Below are 18,325 nucleotides of genomic sequence, written 5' to 3' on the forward strand. Positions count from 1 at the left end.
AAGGTGGTCTTGCGAAATCGCTTGCGTCCGCTAGTACACAATAAGAAAAAATGTCGAGAGCAAATAACTCCTTCTTTGTGTCTTGTTATTTGAACAATGTATTTGAGAAAATATCTGAGCCAAGTTAGATTACAAGTGAAATATTGCCCTGTTCCCATTTCAGCCAATGGGAGAAGTACAACCACGCAAGCAGCTAAATGGCGAAGTTTGTTATATCTCACGCGATGTTTCACTTATATTTGATGTATGAAACGAGGTTGTTTATTCACTGAACAGCTTTGTTTTTTTTTCGTTTGTTCTACAAGTTTATTGGTGTAATCAGATTTGTTTGGCGTGGTTAAGAATTTGTTACTAATCACAACTTAAGTCGATGATTCCTTGCAAGGATCAATTTAGGGTTTTATATTTTCTACATTGCCTGGATTGGTCTAGTCTTACGGATGAAGTCTATAGTCTCTCTTTAATATTCTTATTCTCAATTTTTCTGATTTGTATTTGTATAAGTATACTCGTACAAACCCGAATCATCGTGATAAAAGCTGATGGTTTGACGTCACCCAAACGTGGGCTTTTTAACTCACGATCTCGTGGGCGCCCGTACTGATATATTCAGGCCAAAACACCCTTTCCGAACGGCCCTATAAGCCGAGGTCCGAGTCTCAGAGGAGACGCCCTTAGAGAGTCGTTCCGCCCATTTACTCTGCTTCTACCTTCGGGCCGTATCTGGCGATGCTTCTGCGCTCGTCCTAACCCCCCGGTGACGCCGCTAAGGTCCCATAAGGAGCCTACGGCACTTACACAATCAGAAAAAAAATAAAAGGTTCGTCAGTAGAAAATCTTGGCTAAAACCGTACAATTGCCGTTTAATAAAGCCGTTGGATAGATGAAAGAGCCTTAAAAGAGAAGGTTAACACTCTCTCTAATGAAATTTACGACTATGCCACTTTTTAATTCGCTACCTACTCGTAGCCTCGGAGTGAAGCGCTAATTACGTCGGGTGAAAATAATTAGAATGTAAAAGAATTTTAATTAAAACCTCCCTGAGAACTACGGTAGTTCTGTTTGTGGATGAAGGTTTTGAAGTGCTTCGTAACTTTTACACGATGGAATATAAACTTTAGAAGCAATCTCATATTATTAGGTTGCTGTTATATGATGCTTTTTAGTTAGGAATTTGTTAAGTAAGTAAAGTATATATCGAATTTAACTATTTGACGCCTGCTACTTTGTTCGCGTGGAAACATTCTTCCACGACATTCGTTATTAAAATATACATTACTAGCTGACGCCGATGTTTCACTCGCGTGGTTCCCGTTCCCGTATGAATACGGGGGTAATATATAGCCTATAGCCTTCCTCGATAAATGGGCTATCTAAAACTGAAAGAATTTTTCATTTCGGACCAGTAGTTCCTGAGATTAGCGCGTTCAATCAAACAAACAAACATACAAACAAACTCTTCAGCTTTATAATATTAGTACTGATATGTGTAAATTTGCTTGAATTAGTTTGTCTATTTCTAAAAACTGCATGAATATCTGCTGGGTTGTTTAAAAGATCTAAGTGCATTATTTATGCAAATCAGTAAAAATAATACATTATATAAAAAATTAAAATATATAGTTCTTAAAATATATTAATTGCATACAAGGCCTATGTCTTGCAGTGGACTTCCGTCGGCTGATATGATGATGTTGATATTTTTTCGACGTCATTGCAATTCTGAAAGCGTTAGGCAAGCTCCGTGACGTCATCGTTTGCGTCATATCCGAGGAATATGCATTAGCTTTGGCGCTTTGTTTAATTTATTGGAATAATTCTACCATTCTGTTCTGTATTATTCCTATTAATGTAGCTGGCTATATTGACGTGGAACTTTGTAATAATACACGAACAGATCTGTTTTCCGTTAGATTATCAGAAACGTCGAGTACTTTAAACTCAAAATTTAGAGCCTCAATAGCTCGATGGATGGCTATGGGTCTCGGCGATGGGTCTCGGCCCGGCCGGATTACCGAAGGGTGGCGGTTCAATCCCCGTCTCGTTGTACTATTGTCGTACCCACTCCTAACACAGCCTTTCCTTACTAGTTGGAGGGAAATGAGAATATTGGTCGTACTATAAAAAAGATATTGGCAAACATTCTTTGTTTTTTTTAATGTTCATAATATTTATCAATTAATTTAGTATCCATAACACAAGCTGCTACTTTGGGGTTAGATGGCGATGTGTGTAATGTGTATTATCCTAATATACATAATACGCATTTTATTTTGGAAGAAGCAAAGTTTCTATCTTTTTCTGCTATCTGATTCTACTTGCTTATTTCCTTCGGCGCTACAGCCCTTTGTGGGTCTTGACTTCCTCTACCACTTTTCTCCATTCATTTCTTTTTTCTCACACAGCTAATTTTTCAATTTATCGCAAATCCTCTTTAACACAATCTAGCCATCTTTTATTAGGTCTTCCTTTTAATCTTTTTACCTGTGGTCTCCATTTCGTCATCACTTTAGGCCATCTAGTATTTGGCATATTCTACGTGCCTTAGCCACTGAAAATATCGGGCTTTAAAATGTCTCACAATTGCTTCGCCTTTCACTAAGTTTTCCAATTCGTAGTTCAGTCTATGGCGATAAATTCCGTCTGAACTTCTTAGTAGCCCCAAATTTTATTTTGTGACAGTAAGAGCCCACCTAAACTACGGATGCGAAAATGCGTAGGTTTATCTGATTCTAGCTTGTATTTTAAAATATGTTTTAAAAAAATCATTATTTATTCCAGCTTCATGTAGGTACTAGGTACATAAGAAAAAGATTAAACTATGTAATACCTTTTAGCAATATATTGATCACCTCTTATCAGCCTAAAATCTCCCTCCCTTATATTAGATTGCCTCGACGACCAATAAACGAGCCACCCCCTCGTGTTCGCTACGGGGTGGCTAATTCACAATGTTTTGTTTTGATTGTCATTGCGGCCATTTGCCTGACTGACGAGAATTAATGGACTTTTCCATTGCAAAGTTTTCCATTTGTAATAAAAGATTTTTTAAAAGATGTCTGCTAAATAGAATTGTTTTGTTGGAATAACTAGAATAAGCAAGAATTAAAAGCTTTTAAAAAACGGGAAAACTTTTCTCGGTTTTAAAATTTTTTTCTAATCTCTGGATTGGCTGAAACTATTTTAAAGGGATTTTCACTGGAAAACAGGAAAAGTTAACGAGCAACATATACTACTACTTTTTATCCCGGATCAGCGAAAGGACAGTCCTCGTGAAAATCAGAGCCCTCTACTGTACTGTGCAACCAGTAGTAATGCCTAAATACATATAATTCAAATTTATAACTAGCATTATTAAATAACTTTTATTAATAACTATTAGATGCCCAAAACTGTTCGCGTGAACAGTTTTCACAAAGCACCATAAAATTTTCAGGATAAAAAGTAGCATGTGTGTTAATACATACCTACACATAATCTATTCCAAATTTCCAAATTTTAGCCAAACCAATTTAGTAATCGCGACGTGTAGAAGTAGCAAACATACGCAAACTTTTGCTTTTACAACCTTAGAGTTATGTACAAGGCTCTATGTTTCTTAAATCCAGAATTTATTACATTTATGTAATACAAACTCAAGCCTTTACAAATGGCATACTGTAAATGTGCACCGAAGAATATCTTTCTGTAATGGAAATAACACGCTAAACGTGGCTTACAGCGTTTAAACTTACATTATTTATCGCCACTTTAACTCCACCCCTGCATTTTCAGTGAATTTTTCGTATTTTACTGTCTGTAACTACCTCGTGCTCGTGCTTTAAAAAACAGACCATTTGTTCGAGCCGTTCTCAAGTTATGCTTTTAGCATCATTTTGCGTTCTTTTTTGTATCTAAGATTAATATTGATACTGTACACAGCTGTTTGTTGCTTACATCCAGAACTTAATACGTTTTCTAATCCCCGTAACACAAGCTCGAGCCTTTACAAATGGCATACTATAAAAGTGCTACGAAGAATATCGTTTCTGCAATGGAAGTAACGCGCGGAACGTGTCTGCGCCGGCGGGACGTGGCTTACAACGTTTAAACTTTACATTATTTATCGCCTCTTTAACTCCGCCCCTGCACTGTGCAGTGAATTTACAATATCGGATGCACGAGTAATATACTCGTATGTGCAATTCTTATTTATGTTGGCTATAACTAGCCAACTCTTGAGAAAATTACTTTTTTTATTGAACTTACAGATATTTATTTTTACTTTCCACATACTTACATAGGTAAGTACGGTAGCCAATCATGAAGTTAAGACCGTGGTGGCCTTGGAAGATAGAAAGTTTCAAGGTGCCATATCCTTAATAGTCAGGTATAAAACATTTTCAAATTTTTCTATATCTTCTTCTACGGGATATCATAATAAATGTCATTATGATGGTCAGACCTTAGTTTCGCAACTCTTCGCTAAAACCCCTAAAAGTTCATCATTGACGATGTTTTTTCGAAGGTCTCGTCATCACGGTCTCTGAGACTACGGTGTTTCTGTGGCATTGTAACCCGTACAGCTCGTTGTACTATAGTACTAGACTAAATAAGTTTAACATTACCATCCCCGAAATCATTATTTGTCTATGAACACACACACAAAAAGCACATATTAGTACTGAAAAGGATATCCTTTTCTGTACTGACAATGTGAGTGCAATATATTTGTAGAGGAAAAAAGACAAGAAGCAAATTTAGTCGCATTTATAGTATTTTAGTACGTAATAGTGGAAATGAGATTTTTTTGCGTCCCAGATGAGTTGTCAAGAACAAAGGCTTCACGGACGTGTATCTAGGTCGGACGTAAATGTTGCACAACTTTTTGCCAAGGATATGAGAAAACTTGAATTGAAAAACAATTGTTGAACTATCCTGCTGTCTTTCTCTTTTTTTATTCTTTGCAAGTTAGTCCTTGACTACAATCTCACCTGAAGGTAAGAGATGATGCAATTTAAAATGGAAGCCCAGCTCCTTCAGTTTCGTCGTCATCAACCCATATTCGGCTCACTGCTGAGCTCGAGTCTCCTCTCAGAATGAGGCCAATAGTCCATCACGCTGGCCCAATGCGGATTGGCAGACTTCACACACGCAGAGAATTAAGATAATTCCTTGGTATGCAGGTTTCCTCACGATGTTTTCCTTCACCGATTGAGACACGTTATATTTAATTTCTTAAAATGCACACAACTGAAAAGTTGGAGGTGCATGCCCCGGACCGGATTCGAACCCACACCCTCCGGAATCGGAGGCAGTGGTCATATCCACTGGGCTATCACGGCACGATTTAATATTTTCTTAGTTGACTCAGGTCTGGTCAGGTCAGGGTGATAGGCTTCAACCGTGGCTAGTTACTATCCTACGGGAAAAGTACCGCCAAGCGATTTAGCGTTCCGGTACGATACCGCGTATAAATCGTCAGAGGTATGGGTATAAACTTTTACCTCTTCAAAGTATGCCTGCTTATTTGACTGCATCGTTCCTTGACATCAGGTGAAATAGCAGTCAAGGGTTAACTTGTCATAGAATAAAAAAAGCAAAGTATTAATCGTTTGCGTAGTAATGAAAATTTAGCGGATTTGATTTAGACTTTGGTTCAACCCTTCACTTAGCCCTTAGCGTTTAAATACAACAAATGCATTCCCAAGTATTCACGCGACAGCGTTTTTAACTACGACGCTTTTTTTCTTTTCGAATAGTATTGTATTTTTAGTTTTGGGCGTTGGAAATAGACCTTCATTTAACTTCAAACTGAATTTGAACGCTTTTTTAACGTTCGTTAAAAAACTGTTGTGCGAATGAGGCTTTACTCGTTATTCAATACGTGCACTAATATAGCTTGGCAACTTCGTAACACTCCCGATGGTCCGCGCAGGGCGGGGGGCGTGTTATTAATGAAAAACCCACGACTGATGCACCTTACTTCCCCTCACGCACGATTTCACACCCGCGCAGTCTTTCCCCCGTCGCCCGCATATCATGGGAGTGTCATCCACGAACTTGCCAGACTATAGCAATAATTTTTTGCCTTCCATAACAAATAGCAGATTTTTTTGTTCTATCGTAATAATCGTATAAAGTTAAAGTCCACGATACATACGAGTAGCTAGTATAAGTTTTATAAAAGCTTTGTATTTAAGTGCAAGTTTAGTATAATTCAGTTAGGTTTATTTCCACATTTTCCATTCCATTAGCTGCCGGATTTTGTAACAATACAACCTTGCGCTGTGAAAAGACCTTGAATGTTAGAACGACTAGTTATTCTACGAATAAAGGCGTTTTCCGGAACAGGGAGATATCGTCGCTTTGTGTTACATGGTTACATGCCTGGGTATTGTTGTGCGAATATCGGTATAAATATATGTGTATATCTTCATATAGATATATCTATTTTTTTTCATATAAATAAGATATAAATGCTGATCCAATGCAGGTTGCTGGGATTATAATGATAACGTTTGTAATTCTTTGTTTAATTATTGGCAAAGACCGATGGTAAAGAGTAAAAATAATATTTATTGCCCGACCCAGGATTCTAACCTAGGACCTCATGTTTTATAACGTGATAACAGGCTAAGCATTGAAGCTGTTTGGTACTTATACCTAATTATTACAAAATAGACCATAAGGAAGAGAAGTATGATTTTTGTCCGACTTCAAAAAGGAGGAGGTTCTCAAGTTGATTGGTATGTTTTTTTTATCCCATATACTCTACTCCGAAATCGGTAATATTATAGAAAAATCCATTTTTATAGTTTGTTTAATAATTTTACGACAAATAATTTTGAATATTGACCTCCGAGCATATTTAAAAAAATATTTCGAGAAACTAATTTCCGTGACCTTTTGATCTTTTGAAGCCGGTATCAAGTTTTTTACATCTTCATTACAAAGCTGTAATAAATTAATGTACAAGATTGCGTGTGTGAAGTCTGCCAATCCGCAGTGGGCCAGCGTGGTGGACTCATTCTGAGAGGAGAATCGAGCTCAGCAGTGAGCCGAATATGGGTTGATAACGATGACAAGATTTCAGTTCACTTTGCGGAACTTTTCCGCAGATTGGGTTTTAAAATGCCTTAAAAGCGAAAATTTCCAAGTGGCTTATTTTTACCAACACACATCAAAATCTAAACAGATTTTTATCCTAGAAAGATGAAAATCTGTTGCTGTGCAAGCTTAGAAGCGGGGAAACAAAATAAAATTACATTTAGTCTCAGTGGGGTGTCGACGTCGTAAAAATGCTTTTCCTTAAGGACGCAACTTGACTCATAATAAAACTAAGAACGAGGGCCTGTCGTAGTCAGACTTACCTCACTTTGAAGGCTCTAAGTTTGTCAGTCCATCCTACTACCATAGGTAAGTACTTGACCACGTATAAAACGTATTTTTTTCACGGGATATCATGAATCATTTCAGTCCAGACGCGAAACCTTTAGCTTCGAGGCAACCCTTCCTAGAGACCATTTAAGTTCTTTTTGAAAAAAAACTTCAACTGTGTTTTTCGAAGGGTTGACGTAAAGATAACTGACTGGCTACTAGGAAGTAGGGACATAATTTTTCATTTTATGCCTAACCCATTCTACAAACGTGCAGTTTAAATTGCACAGTTTAACTGAACAGTCGAATTGTTTAGTTAAATCCTACGTGTGTAGAGTCCCTCAGATTTGTCTGTATCGTTTTTTCTAATGATTTTCATTGAAGTTTCGATTAAATAAAACTGTAAAGTTAAAATTGAACGCCTGCAGCGTCTGTAAAAAATCATTTATCTTTTATAATTTATACTTGTAACCTGCCTTCCAAGTCCTCGTCAGTCCAAACATCATAATTGGCTTAACTTCAAACTTCATAACATATTTACCAACTTCCAACATATGATATCAAACTTTCATTTTACATAAAATGAAGTATATCTGGTTGTCGCAGGTTCTTGGTCTATTGGTGTTAGTTACGCAGACTGAGGCCGGTATGCACCTTGCAGCTTGCAAGTGTTGTTTAAGCTGTACATACTGTTATAATGTAATACGTATATAGTTGTCGCGAAGAAATAGTAAGAAGGGAGGTCTGGCCCACTAGTGCGGCGTTAAGAATGCGCTGATAATAATAATATACAGCATTTATACTGTAGGTAAAGGGTTTATAGAGTAGTGATAGCCCAGTGGATATGACCTCTGCCTCCGATTCCGGAGGGTGTGGGTTCGAATCCGGTCCGGGGCATGCACCTCCAACTTTTCAGTTGTGTGCATTTTAAGAAATTAAGTATCAGGTGTCTCAATCGGTGAAGGAAAACATCGTGAGGAAACCTGCATACCAGAGAATTATCTTCATTCTCTGCGTGTGTAAAGTCTGCAAATCCGCGTTGGGCCAGCGTGGTGGACTATTGGCCTAACCCCTCTCATTCTGAGAGGAGACTCGAGCTCAGCAGTAAGCCGAATATGGGTTGATGATGATGATGATGATGAAAGGGGTTATAAGGTGTTGTATGTCTATAAAATAAAAAGTATTACAACCTCAGAGCTGAGTTTTGCAAAGACAATATATTTAAATCAAGTTTTTGTTATCAGACAACAATATTTAGAAGATGGCTTGAAAGAAAAACGGTATTAGGGCCACCGTAGTTGATTCATAGTTTTGTGTGACTGGTCCTGAATGCATCTAATACTACAATATTCAGTCAGACGTAATTTTTAGATTTTAAAAAATACTGTAATAAAATGATATCTCACAGAGTGATGCTTAGGGAATGAAATTTGATTAAGGAGAGTCGTAAAGTAGCGCTGCAGAAACGACACAAGCGGGAGAAAATGTAGGATTGCTCAGGAATTTTTAATAAAATAATCTTTTTGATGTTCTCTTTGTATGACGGAATTCTGAGGTTGAAACATTAAAAACAACGTCGAATTGAGAACCTTATCCTTTTATTAAAGTACCTTAAGAATATTTCGCTTAGCTGTTGTGACAGATCATAGATAAGAGTGCTTAGGTTAAGGATCAGCAATATTTAAAAAAATAGCCGACGACCCACGGTTTCGTTCCAGTGAGAATAGGAGTATAAAATAGCCTATGACACTCACAAATAACGTGACTTGCTAGTGGTAAAAGAATTTTCAAAATCGTTTCTTTAGTTCCAGAGATTATCCCCTGCAACATCACAAACTTTATCTGACAGCTTTATCAGTTTTAAATCTGTAACATAAAATTGAAAATTTTGTAAAACCCCCGAATGTTATAAAATTATTAACAATAATTACACTCTCGATCAAGTCGTAAATATTCTCTTTCAGTACGCTTTTCTTTGAGACCCCACTCGAGTATAATTGCAGACATTCGGTTGTCTTCCCCACTTTCAACCCCCACAACTTTTAAACGGCTCAACCCGTATGTCACCTTTGATATAAAAAAAACTAAATTGAAATTGCTTCAACCGTTCAGTAGCTATGTTGCCACAGACAGACTGACAGACAGACTCGTCAAACTTATAACAGCCCTCCTTTTGCGTTGGGGGTTAAAAAGAAGCTCTGTTGAAGACCATTAAAAAAATATTAAGATTACATTTCCGCTGTTCCAACGAATACGAGCAGAGTACGTCTAAAGTGTCGTGAGTTGGTGCGAGAACGAGCGACGCCGCGCTGGCGGTCGATACGTCGCGACACCGCCACCGCGTCATCTAAGCCTTGGCTTACACAAAGAAACCGTTTCGTTAAACAAACGCTAATAAAACATTTTGATTGCAAAACGCCAGACTTCAAGGACATCTATTAATGTAAACATAAAGACTGGCTTAAGCTTTCTTCTTTTAAGATATTCTCTGGAGTTGAGAATTTGGTTCCAAGCTCTAAATTCAGCAGCTGATAGCCTTGCTTTACACAAAGAAACCGTTTCGTTAAACAAACGCTAATAAAACATTTCGATTGCATAACATAAGGACATCTATTAATGTAAACATAAAGACTGGCTTAAGTTTTCTTTCAAGAAATTATCTGGAGTTGAGAATTCGGTAGTGTTCCAAGCTCTAAATTCAGCAGCTGATAGCCTTGCTTTACACAAAGAAACCGTTTCGTTAAACAAACGCTAATAAAACATTTCGATTGCATAACATAAGGACATCTATTAATGTAAACTTAAAGACTGGCTTAAGTTTTCTTCTTTCAAGAAATTCTCTGGAGTTGAGAATTTGGTAGTGTTCCAAGCTCTAAATTCCCTCCTCTGTAAGGACTAGCATGTAGCCTTGCCTTACACAAAGAAACCGTTTCGTTAAACAAACGCTAATAAAAAATTTTGATTGCAGAACGCCAGACTTCAAGGATATCTATTAATGTAAAGATAAAGACTGGCTTAAGTTTTCTTCTTTAAAGAAATTATCTGGGGTTGAGAATTTGGTAGTGTTCCAAGCTTTAGATTCCCTATTTTGTAAGTTTCAGCAGCTGATAGCCTTGCCTTACACAAAGAAACCGTTTCGTTAAACAAACGCTAATAAAACAGTTTAATTGTAGAACGCCAGACTTCAAGGACATCTATTAATGTAAACATAAAGACTGGCTTAAGCTTTCTTCTTTCAAGATATTCTCTGGAGTTGAGAATTTGGTAGTGTTCCAAGCTCTAAATTCAACAGCTGATAGCCTTGCTTTACACAAAGAAACCGTTTCGTTAAACAAACGCTAATAAAACATTTTGATTGCATAACATTAGGACATCTATTAATGTAAATTTAAAGTCTGGCTTAAGTTTTCTTCTTTCAAGAAATTCTCTGGAGTTGAGAATTTGGTAGTGTTCCAAGCTCTAAATTCCCTCCTCTGTAAGGACTAGCATGTATCCTTGCCTTACACAAAGAAACCGTTTCGTTAAACAACCACTGTATTATGATTGCAGAGTACATCTATTTATGTAAAGTTAAAGACTGGCTTAGGTATTTAATGCTAGAAATATTGTATTTATCTTTTTTTGAGAAATTCTCAGTAGCTACCACTACTAAAGCATTTTGACTGAAGATCCCTGCGACTCACTTGATGTCGTCAGTATCAGGGGGGTCAGTCAGCAAGATGGACTCTTCGAACTATGTGCCCCGATTATTGCCAGTTCAGCTAATTTGTTAATTGTAAATCTGTTTATTTGTTACAGTTATCGTCAATCCGAAGCTACCACCAAACAACAAGGAAGGCACCAAGAGCTTTAACTTTGATTTCTCCTACTGGTCGCACAATGTGAGTATTGTTACATATTATTATATTTTTATGAAACGTTAGGGTAAGTTAATTCCCTGATTTAAAAAAAAACTGATACGACACTATATTATTTGTCACAGTCGTTGGGATGAAGTGGTCAGCTAATAAACCGCCTAGGCCGTTAATTGAACGCCAGAATTCAATGTAAACGAAGAAATTCGATAAAACACTAACCATAACGTTTAACAATATGGCTGACCATTAGTCCACAAATTATGATCACTAAGGAGTAGGTATTAGACCTAAACGATATGAACACAAAGAACCAATACAACATCAGCCCGGAAGTGGAACTCAGGTATATATATATACACACAGGTATACATATACAAAATAATACTTTTATCCGATAAAAGTATTTATTTTTTCTGTTACTAACAAGCTTAAACTAGAAAACGAACAAACAAACCAATTATAAGTCTTCAAAATCTGTCGTGAAACTCAGTTTTTATGTAAACGATCTTTGCATGTCCCCGTTGGGAACAAATTAAAAAATTTCGTAGAAACTTTTCAGAAAACTTTTTTGATATTCTCATAAAGTTATATTTCATTATTAAAGTAAAATATCAAGATTTTTTTTAGATAAATATAAGTTAATTGTCGGGCTTTCATGAAAATCTGTCTAGCTGTTTCGTAAGAGTTTGATAACAAATATTGCGAGACGCGATTTTTATATATTACAATATATGCAAGCCGTATGTACTCCTAGGATTGAGGTGCAGGTCGACAACATTACCGTAAAAGTGTTAAGCGCTAACAGCTTTAAAAGATCCTTTCTTTAATCCTTACACCAACTCAAGCGAAATAGTTACCAACGGTGTGAACGAAGCCGTACTGCACCGTTATATCCAATCTTTATACAAGCTTAGAAGTGTTGATAGACATAGCCGTTACTTACCTGGAGTTCTAGTTTACTAAGTAAAATATGTGTATGATAATAATAGGTTGCTTTGGTCTCGAAGAGTTACTTATGTAGAGAGAGGACTTTTCGTCGTAGGAAACCTATCTTACCCTATTCCCCAAGAATAGCAAAATACAACTCTACAGTCATAATCAGGTTTTTCTACTTTTGGTTCTTTTGGTTTTGGTTAAGGCGAAAACTCATGCTTGAATAGTTTCCTGAGATTGTACCACCTAGAGTCCTAGACAAACTAAAATATATTTCGGGGAGTGCGCTCAGAAACTTTTCAATCTTGTGCTATCTTCGCCGTTCTATACCATAGTACTGCTAGATATCGCCGAGATCTGCACCTCTATGTCATCGATATTCCTCGGACGCGTATTAGGCGGTTTAATTCCTCTTTGCCTATACAAACATGTGGAATGCTCTTCTAGCTTCCATTTTCCCCGCCACCTCCATATTGGGTATGCAGTCTAGAGTGCATAGAGATATCTTCTAGGCAAGCATTATAGCACAAGACATAGTTAAGTAAACCTTGTATAACCTTTTCCGTTAGCAAACAGATTGGCTTTCAGAACAAATTTCCTGTACCAATAGTAGAGATTAGTTGGAGGGAGCGACGATTGGTTATTAGGTTTCAATTACTTCCTAAAGCAAACGTTGGCTTAAACTACAAACAACAAACTTCCATTTCAGTCTGTGTATCAAATTTTTCAAGTCAGACATTTGATTTTCAACACATCATTCAATGATTTTCAAAACAAATCTTTTAGAAAGACTTGTGTTGAGCCGATAAAATTACCAAAAATTTCTACTTCATTTAACTTTATCAGCAATTGTATTGTTTGTTGCTTAGTTTGTGTTGACAAATCATACCTTTTTTTATAAACAAATCTAAAGTAAATATCTAAATAAATATTTTAATTATCCCTAAATATAATTTATTTTGCTAGTGCCTTATAGTTAAGACAAACACAAAGGTGGTCAACCCGTTGTTTAATTCAACATATTGCATCGTAGTAGGTATTCCCTTCATTATCAGTTATTACATGTATATACCTTATGTGGTTTTAAAGGTTAATGTAAATTGTCTAATAGTACAACCATTTTTTTTAAATGGTGGACCATGCAGATTATATACTCTGTATAAAGATATTTATCTTGGCATATTACTTTCTGTTAAGAGCGAAATAGAGATTATGTAGAAAGGGCATCTTATTGGTGTAATTTTAAAATCATTTTATAATATTGCCTGTATAGGAAATCGGAAGGCAGCCATATATGACATCAACGGGATTAAGGAATTAGATATCTGCGAACGTATGGCTTCTAATCGCAACCATTGCTGTCTCTAGATGTAATGAGTCTTACTGTTTATCTTATTAATCCGAAGTGATAATCAAACATTTATTATGACGATTGTGTCTTTTATTGATCTTCTTATTCTTCTTCTTATAGTGCCATCTCCTATCGGAGGTTAGCAATCATTAAGGCTAATTTGACTTTGTTTACTGCTGCCCGAAAGAGTGATCTGGTACTCATATTAAACCATTGGCGTTCTTGAGCCAAAATGTACGTCTATGATGACGACGTTTTATTGATGTGTGTAATTATTCATTCGCCAGTTAATTATCTTCGTAGCTACTCTTTTAAACACTCTTAAAGCTCAAATGTTACGGATCTTTAGCGAAAAGTTACCACAAAGCTGAATGTCTGGTGAATATGGACATGATATTATCATGATAAAAAATGTGATGAATATAATAAAAGGAAGTGTTACTCTCTTTACAAGTGATGGTCTTCCACTCACCATCAGGTGGGCCATCTGTTTGATCTCTCAATCTAATTTATGAAACTATCAAACGCCCGCGACTTCTTCCGCCATCAGACCTCCTTAATCCGGCCCTGTCACAAAATCCGTTCTAAGCGGACGTCTACTAAGTATAAGGTACCTCTCTGCCAAAGTTCATCTTCTTGCGTGAAGTGGTTTTCGAGATTTTGTGATGACCTTACGATTTATATATTTAGATTCTTGTGTCAAGGTGTTTGTTACCAAACTGCTTCGGAACGGCTGGACCGATTTTATAAATCGTGCAGATTAACTTGACACCTGTCTCGAAGGAGTTAATGCGCACGGGTTATATTTTTCACACCCCTAAAAGGGTGATCTATCACAAAATTTATAAGGCAAAACAACGTTTGCTGGGTATTTTCTTTCTGTTTTCTATAAATTATATTTCAATAAGTTCAAATGATGAGCCGTGATAGCCCAATGGATATGACCTTTGCCTTCGATTCCGGAGGGTGTGGGTTCGAATCCGGTCCGGGGCATGCACCTCCAACTTTTCAGTTGTGTGCATTTTAAGAAATTAAATATCACGCGTCTCAAACGGTGAAGGAAAACATCGTGAGGAAACCTGCACGCCAGAGAATTTCTTAATTCTCTGCGTGTGTGAAGTCTGCCAATCCGCATTGGGCCAGCGTGGTGGACTATTGGCCTAACCCCTCTCATTCTGAGAGGAGACTCGAACTCAGCAGTGAGCCGTATAAAGGTTGATAACGACGAAATGATATTTATTATAATTGAATGGTATTGCGTTTAATATTAGAGAGACTTCACTTTGTATGTAAAAGCGGCTGATTAGGTACTTGTCCTGAACCTCGCAGGGTCAACCGTCTGCCAGACGTGGGGTCGTGAACTCATTAATCCCGAAGCTGTTTACGTTTCTTTGCCTATCAGTTACAAGGAGATATATTTCTTTGCATTTAGTTGCCAAGTTTCGTTGTTAATTATTTTATTTTACCCAAGGGAGTTAGGGGAGGAATTATGCAAGCCTAAGTTACTTTTATTTCACCTGAGGGACTAACACTGAGTTACGAGAGTTTATATTTAAGTTGCTTATCAAATGTTAGTGATAGTTCTTTGTTCGGTGGACCGACGACATCTACCAGGTTGTAGGTAGAGTAAGCCTCTGGACGCAGCGGCTTTAGACCGTGGTGTTTGGAAGATCATACTATAGGCCAATGTCTTGCAGTGGACGTCCATTGGCTGATAATGATGATCTTTGCTAATCGATAAAAAAACTAAAATATCTAAAATCGTTTATTTCGAGCAGGCAGGCCTACTACAGCCCTACTCTATGTGTACTATCTATATTAATATTATGAAGCTGAAGAGTTTGTTTGTTTGTTTGTTTGATTGAACGCGCTAATCTCAGGAACTACTGGTCCGATTTGAAAAATTCTTTTAGTGTTAGACAGTCCATTTATCGAGGAAGGCTATAGGCTATATATAATCCCGGTATTCCCACGGGAACGGGAACCACGCGGGTGAAACCATGCAGCATCAGCTAGTTTACTAATAAAAGAATTAGAAATGAAGGTACAAATCGTACCTTTTTTTATTTTAAATTATGTATTGTTTGTTTATAAAATTTTATTCAAAGTATATATAATAATTGTTATAAGCTTATTAATCAAATTTATTTAGAACAAGTCAAGTAGGTATAATAATAGTATTTGGTGTGAAATGACTAGCGATTTATACCCTCATTCTTAATTTGTTTGTTGGTGCACACCGAGTAGGGCTGTAATATAAACTTTACTGTCCAAAGTGATTCTAAAGTAGGCCTAGGCCTTTCACTAGCAACTGCGGGACATAAGTTTGTTCTAATGTTCCCAATGCATATGCATTGACAATTAAGTCCAATCGTACCAGAAATACAGTCGTTATATCCGTAATAGACAATAACGTCGCAAACCGCACACTCCAATCTCTTCGACAATTAATTTTCAACGTGATTGCTTCTACAGCCTGCGGGATATTTCGATTTGTGGTCACGTTTCTGAACAGGCTGATAGAAATGACAAATTGTCTACATAGACCTTAATATCTGGGTGATGAAGCTTCGCTGTGTATTATTTGTACGATCGTGATCGCTTTACTTACCATGAGGCATATTGCAACTTAACGTCTACGTAACGTAAAAAAGACAAAAGAAAAATGTAATTCATCTACACCAATGGTAAAAAAGGTTATTGACTAACGGCCAGTTTCTTCATCGCAAGTAACAGTCAAAGTAACGTCATAAATCAAAAGTGATGGTCTTATTTACTGAAAAATAAAGTCTTCTTTACTACTTACTACTTTTACTGTTACTTTAGCTTTACATGAAAAAACTGGCTGTTAAGCATTATTTTGTCTCCGACACGCCTCTTCGACTAATTATGAATAATTTATTATGACAGTTATGAAGTTGTGATTGTAACTCTAAAAGTAACAGGGAGAAGTAAGAAATAAGCAAAATCTTATCAAAATAATTAAATAAATAATTATATTTAATACGAATTTTGATACAAATCGTTCAACCCGTAGCCGAAAACATGGATAACAACTAAGCCTAAAAATGGTTTGTTTTTATTTTCAAAGTTGCATAAATGTGAATGGTCAAATTTTTTATTACAAGTGTCCTGCAACGTTTTTTCGGTTGTATTCATAAAATATGTATTCAGTCATTTATTCGTTCATATTTAACTAAGCGATGAACTGAACGATATTACAGGATTTGCAATTTTAGAGTGGATTTCGCCGCATCTGTTCAATTTATGCAAATTCATCAGACTATTCCGCTTGCTGTGCAAATTTAATTTACGTTCCCACAATAAAACAATGAATTTGAATGTCTGTATGAAATGTTAGTTGGCGATAATGTACGTCAAAGGATTGTTTAGATATATCCATTGACTTCTTATAATAAAAGGACGCACAATCATGTAGAAAATTTCATTTAAAAACTTGTTTACAAAATAATTATTGGTAAAGAAAATTATACCTAAATGCCTTTAAGTATAGTCCAATATTCAATAAAATGCCAAACTCAGAGCAAATTCAAATTTAAGGATTGAGTTTAAGGTTGAATTTGCAAATGCGACTACTTGAATTGAGTGCCAAGAAGTTGTGTTTGACACTCATTCAGTGGGGACGTTTTTTGGTTGCTTATCCACTTTTTAATAGATTTTTTCATATCATCATTTCTAAGTTAGTCCTGACTGACTCTTTTTAAGTCGAGTTTAAATCCAACTATATTGATTTAGTGTAACTTGTTAGGAGGAAGATGAAAATCCACACCCCTTTCGGTTTCTACACGGCACCGTACCGGAACGCTAAATCGCTTGGCGGTACGTCTTTGCCGGTAGGGTGGTAACTAGCCACGGCCGAAGCCTCTCCTCAGCCAGACCTGGACAAATTAAGAAAATCTCAATCTGCCCAGCCGGGGATCGAACCCAGGACCTCCGTTTTGTAATTCCACCGCTCATACCACTGCGCCATGGAGGCCATCAAATTACTTATTAGAAAGCATTAAATTAAATAAAACTTATTTAATTTAATGCTTTCTATTTATTGAAATGAACTCGTCTGAATTCCAATCATACTCAATCTATAAAAGCGTTGTTATTCTCAACGTTACATTGCAAAGGTTTAGATAATATAAAAGTATTTTATTAAGTTATCTATTTTGTTTACAGCCACACGATCCCGAGTTTTCTTCTCAAATCATGGTGTACAAAGATATCGGCGAAGAAATGCTTCAACATGCCTTTGACGGTGAGTATTAACAGAATTAGTTATTAGCGTGTAACAAGGACAACTAATTAACGAGGGTTATTAACTACAGTATTTAAAGCAGACTATTTTTCATAGACCACTTTCGAAATCTAGTTGGTTCCGATGGACCGCCTGCAGCTACATTTCTACCCTTTCCCAAATTTTGAAAATATATATGTATTGCTGAATTAATTAATTTATTGTGAGGATGTAAAAAAGCAAAGTTGGCCATATAAGAAATTGTACTTTCTAGAATCAGAAGAAGATTCTTTGTAATATTTATATCATCAATCTAAAGAACTTACTTATCAATTCAAACAACTTACATAATCCACTAATGTTGTCTATTTGCTTAAAGTCCGCTTTTTATGTGAAGACATTTTCCGGTGTTAAGAAAAATCAAGTGAAGAAAAGTACCTACTAACCATTTTTTTACTACTCACATTTTTTATATCAATTATCAAAGGAGGTGATCCATGTCAGGTCCACTCTTGTACCCAGTATCATCAAAATTTAAAAATACAAGGATTTTATTAAAATTTATTAAAGTAAATAAAT

The 18,325-nt window shown here is 36.4% G+C and overlaps 1 protein-coding gene across 15 annotated transcripts in view; it reads left to right on the forward strand.

The window, feature by feature from the left end:
• Positions 1–18,325, forward strand: part of LOC112045572 (kinesin-like protein unc-104) — a 155,665-nt gene that overhangs the window by 93,779 nt on the left and 43,561 nt on the right. For all 15 annotated transcript variants that reach the window (XM_052887364.1, XM_052887372.1, XM_052887370.1 and 12 more), the window contains 2 exons: positions 11,158–11,240; positions 17,689–17,767. In XM_052887364.1, the coding sequence (XP_052743324.1) occupies positions 11,158–11,240; positions 17,689–17,767 (162 nt within the window). The remainder of the gene's footprint in view (positions 1–11,157; positions 11,241–17,688; positions 17,768–18,325) is intronic.

This window comes from Bicyclus anynana, chromosome 19 (assembly GCF_947172395.1).
Source record: "Bicyclus anynana chromosome 19, ilBicAnyn1.1, whole genome shotgun sequence".
In the NCBI taxonomy this organism is placed as follows: domain Eukaryota; kingdom Metazoa; phylum Arthropoda; class Insecta; order Lepidoptera; family Nymphalidae; genus Bicyclus; species Bicyclus anynana.